General features: G+C 42.4%; 2 protein-coding genes across 2 annotated transcripts; both read left to right on the top strand.

The window, feature by feature from the left end:
* On the top strand, positions 1 to 2,039 carry LOC122870377. Its single transcript, XM_044184504.1, has 4 exons — positions 1 to 264; positions 367 to 479; positions 564 to 618; positions 748 to 2,039. The coding sequence occupies exons 1-4, from the start codon at positions 178 to 180 to the stop codon at positions 1,969 to 1,971; spliced, it is 1,479 nt and encodes a 492-aa protein (XP_044040439.1). The 5' UTR covers positions 1 to 177; the 3' UTR covers positions 1,972 to 2,039.
* A 5,449-nt stretch (positions 2,040 to 7,488) lies between these two features.
* tmem256 (transmembrane protein 256) lies at positions 7,489 to 10,859 on the top strand. The gene is made up of 4 exons (XM_044184831.1): positions 7,489 to 7,640; positions 8,409 to 8,446; positions 9,024 to 9,104; positions 10,168 to 10,859. The coding sequence occupies exons 1-4, from the start codon at positions 7,562 to 7,564 to the stop codon at positions 10,309 to 10,311; spliced, it is 342 nt and encodes a 113-aa protein (XP_044040766.1). The 5' UTR covers positions 7,489 to 7,561; the 3' UTR covers positions 10,312 to 10,859.
* The last annotated feature ends 717 nt before the right edge of the window (positions 10,860 to 11,576 follow it).

Raw genomic sequence — 11,576 nt, 5'->3', positions numbered from 1 at the left:
TAGTTCTACATTCCGTACACTGTGAACTTGAGGTGCACTTGTAGATTCTCACTCATTTGGTATCTGAATGCTCAGCTATCCAAACCCTCTGAAAAGACACATTTGTTCACTCATTCACTGCGTTCCACAAACCCGTTCACTGTTTTTCTCTTGTTCAGAACTTGACGTCTCTTAAAAATGGACGCCCGCTTCATTTTTGAACAAGTCCGAAAAATGAGACCGTCCTCTTTCTCAGAAGAAGAGTGGCATCGCTACCGAGCAGAAGTAAGTTACTGTAAATGTAACTGTTCATATTTATGTTACATTGTATAATATGGTGTTTCTGTGAGCTGGTTCAAACTGTACTGTGCTGAATCTGTGTTGCAGAAAATGATGCTGAGGCAGTTTATGCTCATGAAGCAGCAGGATCAGGTTCCTGATCATTTATCTGTCAGAGACATGAAGACCTGGCTGCTGACAGGAAGAAGCTTCCTGGAGGAGTGAGTGATTGGTTTGACTGATACATTGATGGGTAACTGACATATTACATTAGAGCTTTTTCAAAAATGCTTTTATTTTTACAGGTTTCAGGAAATAATCGAGAGGACAGGGATAAATCACCTGTTCATGGCTGAATTGGTATGTAAAATATAGAGGATCTTCAGACTTTAGAGCGATATTTGAATGTTACCTGTTTAGTTTCATGTACAATCAGTCTACTATCAGCTACATTATCTTCCTGTTGAGACTAAAGAGTGATGTTGACAGGCCTGGACCACAGCGAGGCACTTCTGTCTCAGTCAGATGGAAGAAGAGCTCCTGGAAGAGCTGGACAAAGAAAAGCAGCTTTCACAGCTGTTCAGCAGGAAGGTCACATTGGAGGGCCTTCAGATGTTTGTCTCAGTCGTCCGCCCAGCAGCAGAGGAGGATGTACAAACCTTCCTTCCATCTCTGCACAGCAAGCTGCTGAGAATCTTTGGTGGCATTCAGATCACCAGCCGTCCACTCTCTGCGGGGGACGCGAAACCAGCAGAGCTCTTGGAGCTTGAACACAGTGCTGCACGCCTGGTACCAGAGGTGGTGGAAACCGCTCTGAAGTTCCTCCTGAAGGAACCAGAGCGGGGAAACAAGATTGAAGCTGCCAGTGCTGAGATTGGCAAACTGCTGACTAATTCAGCAGCTCCCTGCCTCTCTCAGTTTGGATCTGTATCAAAGACTCTTCTGCTTAGGGTCTGCACTATTGCGGCCCAATTCATGGTCAAAGCCATCTATAAGAGGTTTGACGCGCGCTCCAAGTCCTTCCACCAGATGTACTACGATGAAAGCTTTTTCTCTGCCAGAGATGGCGTCATATCTGCCATTCAGGACATGGACCATGAAGTGCACCTTCAGCTCTGCACCTCAGAGGTGCTGAAAGACAGACCTCTGGAGAAGGGGGAGGCTTCTCCACGAGGCTCTCTGGATGAAGACATGGCCACTACACCAAATGATGCGACTGAGGACACATTTTTGGTCACACTCGACGCCAATGTGGCTGTGTTCGTGGCTGATGAGCTGCAGCGGGAGGAAGTGAAGGAATCAGAGAAAGAGGAAACCCAGGTTCAGGACTCTGCCGTCCGGAATATGGACCACGAAGTGCAAACTGATGCATCCACTCAGGGTCATGTTGGCCTCAGCAGCTCAGAGGGGCTGGAAGAGCAACTTCAGGAGAAGAGGGAGGCTTCCCCGGGAGTCTCTGTGGACGAGGAGGTGGCCACTATGCAAAATGACGTGACTAAGGACACATCCTTGGTCAGACTGGAGACCAGTGTGGTTGTCCACAGTGTGGATATTGAGCTGGAGGTACTGCAGCAGGAGGAAGTGGAGGCATCTGAGACGCAGGAATCCCTGGTTCAGGGCTGTGCTGTAAAGGAGAAGAAGGGAGTTCGTGCCATCTTCCGTAGTTTCTGGGAGAGGATGACATGCTGCTTTTGTGTTTCCACTGAGGACTAAACCACAGCAATCTCTCTGCAATAATATTATTAAATACATTAAATAAATACTATTCATTTTAAGTCATTACTCATTTTGTCTGTATTTGTACACAGACAAAACGTCCTTAACCTTAATGTTCTGCTTGGTGTCCTGGAGACTCTGGGCCCTCTTTAAGAGCCCAGAAAACACCTTGTCACTGTGATACTTTCCCTAATTTTATGAGAATCGCTTATAAACATGATGTTGAACTGTTGAAGTCCGCTAGAGGAAATGACACACCACTTCTGTGTGGGGTCTCAGAGACCCCAGCTGTAAAACATGGTTAAATGCAATGTACTTTATGCTTTTTATTTCTGATTGGTCTTCAGGACATAGCATCCCAAACTTGTGGAGTTTGTGGTCTGATCAGGGAGTTCTGTTCTGTTCGAGGTCTAACCGACCTAACACACACTGCACGTTTCTGTGACTGTGAATGACTTTTTGGCAAACAAAAGCAATATATATAGTTCTTCATACATAGACCACGTAACATTAAATATTCCGTACTTGGTGTAATTACAAGGTTTTAGGGTTATTTTCGTTTTTTGTCACCTTCATCAGATGTGCATGTCCAAATTGTTGCCAAGGCGACAGTTGCCACTTCAATACTTTTCCAATACTGGGTTTTAGTTCCTGACTAAAAAAAAAAAAAAAAAAAAAGCCCAGCATTAGGGCTAGTGGGACCTCTAACAGTAAAAAAGTAGTCAGTGTCGTCAAAATTGTTCAGAGGAATAGTAATTTGAACAACTACAGTTCCATGACGACTGGGCAGCTCCATTTGCTGAGGAAGATGGTGTGAGACCATCACCATCGTGTTAACATTATTTTCTTAGCTTAATTCTTTTAGCCACGCTAGCCACGGCAATGTCAGTCTGTCAATCAGGCCACCACTTTGTTCCAGAGTGAAATATCTCAACATCTATTGAATGGACTGTCATGAAATTTAGTTCAGCCATTTATGGAGCCCAGACGATGAAGCCCACTGTCTTTGTCGTAGTCTTGTTCTTATTATCAACAATTTGTTTGTACTGAAGTACATGTTAAAAATTGATCTCAAATATGTAGTTTCATTTCATAAAAATGGGTAATTTCCTAAAGCAGCTTGGCACTGAAGTTTTTAGCAACTGTTACTCAAACGGGAGTAAATATTGCATTTGTTGTTGACTGCTGCGGGTTAGTACACATGTCGTGTGCTAGTTAGTATTTACAGCAGCAGGACGGTGTATGCAGGATTGAGTGCGTTCATGGTAATGAAGGAACACGTGCGATGGTGTGGCATTTTCCTAATGAAACTTCGTTGTCCCTTAAAGCCCAGGATTATGTGATAACCAGGAGGGCTGGTACTGAACATGGCTAAACTGAACTTGATTTGACATGAGAGTAAATGAAAGCATTCATTTTGGATTCTATTATGCGCTCAGTGCAGGGGCAGAAAATGGATTTATTCCTCGCGACTTTGCCTCGCTGTAAGTTTCTCCAGCTAGGATATTTTTTGGCCTAATTGCTGCCAGTGGCTAAATCCTAACCATTTGCATTGATCTCCTTTGAAGAGAGATGCAGATGAGCTTAACGAGTGTGCTAATTATGCTCGCTCTGCGTGGGGAGCCTGCTGTAACCGCAACTTTGTGTGTGTTTGTGTGTGTGTGTGTGTGTGTGTGTGTGTGTGGTATGCATATTTGAGATTTTATGCTTGTGCATGCCTGAGTGTTTTGTCTTTGTGCGTGCGTGCGTAAATGCTGGGGACAAACAACCTGACATTAAGAAGAGGGTGGCTCAGTTTGAATGCCATTCAGTGGATTAATAATAAGTCTGAATGTGCTTTGATTGCTTTGTTTGGAGCTGCACATGTAGTGCGCTCAGTATCAGAAACAACCTCCCATGCTTTCAACAAAAGAAATAAAATGGAACTATTTTGCTGAAAACATCCACAGAACAATATTTTTCAGTGCTGACATGAGAATGGAGACAAATACTATTGTGTGTGTGTGTGTATACCTGGGGCTGTTTTGGTCCAGTGTATGTGTGCGCCGCTCTGCCAGCCAGTGTAAAGGCAATGACTGGTGTTGTCTCCCCTAGCACACAATAGCCTGGACGTCCAGACAAAATGTCACTCGACAGGCCTGACTCTTCTATCTCTCTCAGCCTCCCTTCCTGTCTCTCTCCCCCCTCATTCTTTCCTCTTTGCTGAAAGGGATGTAATGACATGGACGAGTGACAGAGCTGGAGCATGAAAAGCTGTGACATCGGGGCACAATACATACATTTGTGACTAAACATCTCAGAGACATGAAAGCGCCCTAACAGATAGATAATTGGCTGTGGCTGCGGCTTCTCAAAGCGAGCCGAAGACAGTGAAGGACTGCAACCGTCAAAACACATCAAGGTTAATGGAGACTTTCAGAAATGTTGGGTTCTTTTTAAATCTCTATATTGCGGGAGGGAGCACGCCACCCAGCAGGCCAAGCTTTCGGCACACAAAGGATATTTCATTGCTTACAAGATGAAGCTGTCCTGTTTTCGATTTTTGCTGTTTCCCTGCTATATTTTCACTCTGAGAAACTCAGAGTGCGACAGTGGGGGAGATGGATGACACTTCTGACATTTCCAACAGTATGACCATGCAAGATTCCCATTTCAGAAAGCATCATTCAGAGCGTAGCTTATTTCTTCACATAATGACAACTTAAGAGGTCTCGCTGCAGTGTTTCTGTCTTGTTACCTGGTAACTAAAAAGCAGAATCTTTGTATTTATGTTGACGAGACAGATTGCTTCCACTTTATTTGCCTTGCATTCAGATTCCCTTGCAGACGCATCGCCACCAGATACACCTAACAAGATACCTAACAAGAATAGGAAATTGGATATTCAAAACAACTCGCGGCAGTACATTAAGTTGAAAGAAAAGTGAGATTCCAGGTGTGCATACACTTGTTTTTAAATGTGGAAACGGATGGCAAGGAAGCAACATTTTTTTCTGGATGGAAGCATCTTTCTTCATCATTGTCACACCATGCCATAGTCATACTCATAAAGGTTGCACCAGGATGAAATAAAGTGTTAGGCAACAGCAACTGTCGTGCCAATGTGTAGGTTGCAAGGCAAGCTACCAGTTCCCATTTGCAGGAAGTGCTCACTCGATGTCCTTGTTCAAAGGGAGTAATGTTCTCCTTGCCGTGCACTCGACTGTTTTCGCGAGGGCCGAATGTTGCTTCTCGATCACGACAAGACAGGCCGTTGGGGGGGGGGCAAACAATCTGAGGAGATCAGACACATACATGCACACGCTTCTACTCAAACACGGCGAGGTTTGGGGGAGAGCAGAGCAGTCACTAGGGAGGAGAGGAGAGGACAGGCTGGCTGAAGTGAGATGGATGTCGGCTCTTGGAGGAACCTCACCGCATACGGCTGCTGGGACTTAGAGATAATTTGCTGCTTGTCTGTGAAAACAAGATGTAAAGCCATACTTCATTGTTGTCCTTGCTTTCCCATCTGCCATTGGCCAGGTTGAAAATGACCTGTGTTTATGTGTGTGTGTGTGTGTGTGTGTGTGTGGATTCTGTGCAGAGTAAGCAAGCATCCTTCTGCATACAACTCAGCGCGCAGGCAATGCTGCAAATCTAGCCAAATTAACATCCACGCATGCACGAGTACATACATGCCTGATGGAGACAGACTGCCATGCAAACACCTGCACCGGCTACAGGTTCGGTTCACAGTTGACGACGAAGGCTGGCGACTCATAAGGCTTATTTTTAATTAGCTACATGGTCATTAAAATGTGTTAATCGCATGCATTGTTTTAATGCTGTGTCAAAGTCAGCTAAGGACGAGGCTCGACGGAGACTGTGGTTTAGCGACTCTCCAGTAATGCAGTGTGACCCTGTGTAATTTCAATATGATAATTGGAAGAAGTCCCCCTGCCCCCTCCATGCACACACAAACACACACACACACACACACACACACACACACAGACACATACATTCCCTCTCTGGACGAACTTTGGCAGATGAGAAAGCAATACAGCACCCCCTTTTGGTGGGCTCTCTGCATGGATGAGTGTATTTTCCATCAACATCGGCATTAGCCCTCAACACTTCTGCTGGCAGGACTTCACATCAAACAGGAGTAATTCACTAAAGCAGAGAAATCCACCCGTGTTTCCCAAATTGCAGTGATGGACAATTTGCAAAGTGCTGCACACTAATGCATCATCACTCTGTTATGTTGCAATTTGGTGCATACGGTGATGCTGAAAAAAAAAGAAGGTAAGCATAAACCCCTTTTTAAAGCCAAGCAACCCCTGTGTGGAGAGAATTAATTATTCATACAAAAGCAGCACAATTGTAGAATTCAGCCCTGCCATGAATAATGCATTTCTCATGTGAGGTCTTAAACAGAGATGTGTTTGATTTTCTTTTCCATTTGTGAAGTGGAGGTCAGTGAATAACCGTGAGCTTGAGCCTTTTCTGTCCTCCAAGCTTAGCTGTGATGCCACTATTTAAAACAAAAATAGAATGAAATAATAATAAAATAAAGCTTTTTTTTTTTTTACTTTTACTGAGGTTGCACTGTGTCTTCTGCAGTAGCCTACTACATGAGAGCTTTGAAAGTCAGAACTGACCAGCCAGAAGACTAGAAAATGCCAACACTCATGCATGCATAGCCTAAGTACAGAGCCTAAAGGCATTACAATGCCTGCTGAAGTGTCATGTCAGTGTCAGATCTATTTGGTAGAGTTAGGAAATTGGCCCATGGGCTGAAACTGTAGCAAGTCATTCGCCATTTTGGTTCAAGCCTCCAAACGGATAAAGGATGTGCTTCGCAGCCAGGAGCGTTGGGTTGAACAGTTTCATCTCCCGGTGGTGCTGCGTTCAAGGACACAGCGGAATGTCGTAATTAGGCGCACGTATGGACGACTCAAATAATAATAATAAAACTTTATTTACAGAGCACTTATCAAAACAAAGTACAAAGTGCTTCACAACAAGATAAATAAAATACCACAGTGAATGACAAAATATAAAGAAATAAAATACACAAAAGCATTAAAATAAACAATAAAATAAACAGCCAGTTCAGGTAAAGGATATGCTTTCAGATAAAAATGTAAATTGAAAAGTGGTCTAATGCCCAAGGAGTGAGATGTGAGGGAGCTCAAATCAGTGTGAATGCGATGTGTCATATTATTTTAGCTATGCCATTGTTTTGTATTCTTTATAAGCCCGCTGGCATATGTATTTAGTTTAATTGCTGTTTACGTATTGTATAATTCATTTTGGAATTGCATAGGCAAAATAATGGATGCAAACGATCATAAGGTAAAAAATTGATTTGTTTAAAATGTGCTTTTCCTTTCTTCCCCTCTACAATGCACAGTTAAATTACATTATATTATATTTCCTGTGTCATTTTGTAACAACTGTTGCTTATTTTTGTTTAGCCTCATGCGTGGAAATCCCATTATCCGTAACCGCGGAGTTTAGAAGCAGGAGTTTATAAAAAAGACGGTGAAGGCAGCATCGCCGTCAGTCTTCCGCCTGTCGGATACACACGCAGCTACGAAGTATGGCCGCTTCTGTCGTCCGAAGGTTGGCAGCTCTGTCAGGGGCTTCAGCGGTGGCAGCTGGGGCATACGGGGCTCACGGTAGGTACTCTACATTAGCTTATAGGCCTCCTTGGTACTCATACACAGGGCTGGATAGTATTAAAGCACGTTCAGGAAAGACTGTCATGTCAACGCTTACCACTCCAGCCTCCGTCCCAAAACAAGCCGATTTAAGGCTGGCTTCCTTATCGACACAACTGCATAACTCCTAAAAGAAGAACACACATCTGCTGCTACTGTTTAATAGGCCAATGGTTAATTCGGCATCCAAACGACACACCAAGCAGCACGTTATTTTAGTAAAATAAACACACTTTTAATGAAGGTGACCCGCCTCCACAGTGTCATGGTGGAAGAAGGCTTATTTAAGGAGTGAGTCAATGGCAAACGTGCAGTCAGAGATGCAAGTCAGTGTTTGCTGGATGTAGCTGAATGTAAAGGTGTCGCATAGATCGTTGCTGTGGTGCTATTTTTTTTTAATACATTTTAAAGTGGGTCTATGAGACAGCAGGCTGGAGCATATTAGGGGAGAGCCTACTGTACTAGGGCTGCACTGACCCTGCCATCTAGCTTGAGACAGTAAGCAATGACAAAAGTCTAAACTGACACAAAGCTTCATGACATTACGGGGTTCGTGACCCGTAAAGGAATAATTACCAAAATAGTGTGTGGGGAACTCAAGGGAAGTCTGTTGATTGCCATTAAAGTTATCATAAAGTGTGTGTCACATTCAGATTATATGTGGAAGTAACATTTCATAACACTGCTGCATTATGCAATGTTTCTGTTCCATATGTCTTGTTTTAGGTTTCAAAAACAGCGACCCTGAAGACTACCAGAGAGTGGTATGTAAAATAGTGCTCTGATATTAGAAGTTCTTCAAAACTTTCCACTTGATCACTGCCAAAGTCTCCTAATACAGTTTCTACTTCAGTGATCTTGTCAGAGATCATGATCTTGATTATGCAGTTTTGAGATTGGTTTTAGTTTAGTGCTCAATTTTAGAGTTACCTTAGCAGAGGGTTTTTACTGATAGTGTGCTAAAAATTGCACAAGAGATATTTTTCAAACTTGTTGACTTGCACTATTGATCTGGAAACTTTTTGAATGTCAAAAGGCAGGAAAAAGGTTTTAAAATATCTCTTAAGAATAAAGATATTTTCAGTCTGATCTGATACACTGCCCCTTGTGTGATTAGAGAACTTGGCCTGATTGATGAAAATGATTTAATAGGTGCATGATAGTAAGCCATGCGCCTTTTACACTAGTGACTCATTAGATACGGTCCTGTAGTCCTTTTACACTCTGTAGTTGTAGCCCTCGTGAAGTTTTTCCAGAAAAATGTTTGATTCACTAAAATGAAGACTGATTGGAAATGAGTACTTTTTCCTGAAAGCTCTGTCTGTGTGTCTGCCTCTCCAGCTATTTGAAACTGCCAACAAGTACCATTTCTACCACAGCCTAGCCCTGCTGGGTGCTGCCCACTCAGGCAAACCTGCTGTGGTGAGTATGGAAGCCTAATACCAACTCTCAGGGCTGGATGCACTTGAGTGTCCTTTAAAATTGAACTAGTGTGATAGTGTCATTCTGCCACTCCATGTCTGTCCTCACTCAGAAACCCAGTATTCCGTTAGGCCATAATTACAGAGGATGCTGTGTTTTGAATAAACCTGTGGCTAACAGCTGGCAGTGGAGCAGTGAGTTCTTAAGTTTCTGGTTCTGGTGTCCTGGTTTTATCACATTATGACTTTCCAACATATGCAAAACCTGCGGTGTCAAGTGTTTGCAATTTAAAGGCTGTTTAAAAATGCATCAAACACAAAAGATCTGAATATCAACAAACTGCATGATACGGAGATGCATGCCAGAGCTATACTCCTGTGGTTAGGAGCAAAATCAATGCACAGATAGGATCTGCTGCTTATGAGACAGGGTGAAAACTAGTTAGCAAGCGAGCAAGGTAGTCGAAGTAGATCATTTTGGAAAAAATAGCAGAAATGGAGAGAGCTAAAAGTGATTGTAAAAGGTTAAAACGTCCAGCTTCTGCCACTCCAAGTGGTAGTGGTACTAATTCAAGGTACAGGAACCAAAAAGACCAAAAAAAGTTGCTGTACTCCAAACAGAATTGAATTTGGTGTGTTATCAGAGGCAAAATGTTTGCGACCAAAGCGGAGCAAAACATTTGGCCTTGATTGCTAAAATGTTTGGACAGGCTGGTGCGCCATCCCCCAATACAGTCATCTGCTACTGTTCAACAGTGTTATGCAACTGGTGGCAGGTATTTTTTCAGTTTTGCATCCATAGAGTTATGTTTATGTCTTGTTTTGAGAAAGTTGCACGCATCTCGGGACCGTGTGGATGCCATCTAATGAACACACCTGTAATGGAGCATACTGCCTTCAGCTTGCTGTGTTGTATCTGAGTCTGAGACTGTCTGAGAACATACTAAACTTGATTTAGTTTTGAGTATGATAGTCTTACACCTGCAATTTGTTAATTGCAGGTGACCGAAAATACAGAATTAAAAATACTTCTTGTGTGTCTCCTCTGTCTACCCTCTATACAGGCCGGTACCCTCCTGATAGCGGGCATGGGGATGTTCTGTGGCTCTCTGTACCACCAGGCCCTGACAGGGGACCCTGGTCTACGCAAGGTGGCTCCCATGGGGGGCGTAGCTATGATCGTTGGCTGGTTGGCCATTATTCTCTGAACCATAGCAGTTCACATCTCCTCCACAGGACCAGTATGTGACACTGAACTCTCAGACTGTTAATGGATGACCTGCAGAGCTTGTGAGAGTTGGCTGAGGGGGTAAAAGTGCTGAGTTATGTCACCCTTCTAACCACTCCCTGTCCTGTCAGCAGGAGATAAGGTCACAACAGGATTATCGCTGTTCTACCATTGCTGTCTGTTTCTGACTGGTGCCCTTTGACTATTTTGTTTGTGTTCAAATGGATAAGCAAATGATTGCAGTATGTCATGCATTTTGTCACCTCAACAATTTGTTGATCTAACATTTTCAATGGCATGTCAACTTTGTACTGTGAAAGAAAATCACTAATAGAAATTCCCAATGCTATACATAGGTCTGTGACTGTGAATTTCCTTTCTTTATTTTTACTATATTTTCCCCTTCTGCAGTAAATACAGTTTATATTTCTGTACATTTATTCAGCATAGGTATGGCAAATAGAGTTTAATTAAAGAAAGGAATATGAAGGATTTAAAATGAAATAAATAAATAAATACCTTTTCTTACATTGTTGGATAGCCTCATTTTTCCACAGGGACCTTTTTTAATACCTCTCCAAGTTATCGGAGAGTACAGTATGTGTCGGCTCCATCCATCCATTTGTTTGTCCGTCTGCAAGATCAAGACCAAATCTCAACAGTGCATATCCATATTAGCATCACATCTTTAAGTGTACATAAAAATATACTTTTTCTCACAAGCTACTGCAAGAATTCATTGCAGATAGGCTGTCATCAATTTATAACCTGTTTGCTGTTATTTCAATTTCTACATTCTGCTTATTTAATTTCTAGATATTGGCAGTGGTGGAAAGTTACAAAGTACATTTATGCAAGTTCTGTACCTACTGTGAGTACAATTTTTGAGGAGCATTTCTATTTTATGCTACTTGTCCTTTTCACTTGACAGTCAGTTATTTTCCAGGTTAACATTTTTCAGACAAAACACATGATCAGTTTATAATATATGATTAATTCTTATATATTAAACTACCTTACAGTGTATAGCACAGTTATATTGACCAGCTACAGTACAACATTAAAATGCTACTTACATTTGAATGCATCAATAATGGTAATTCACCAATGTAATACATATAACACATATCAACCTGAAAGGGGCCATTTTTACATAATATATATTATTATACATATGTTTTTATAAAGGGGCCATATTTTTAGGCATACTAGTGGAGATGGCTCTAGGGATGGCAATGTCAGTTT

Source organism: Siniperca chuatsi, linkage group LG22 (genome assembly GCF_020085105.1).
Source record: "Siniperca chuatsi isolate FFG_IHB_CAS linkage group LG22, ASM2008510v1, whole genome shotgun sequence".
NCBI lineage: Eukaryota > Metazoa > Chordata > Actinopteri > Centrarchiformes > Sinipercidae > Siniperca > Siniperca chuatsi.
This window is presented reverse-complemented; position numbering and strand designations above follow the sequence as displayed.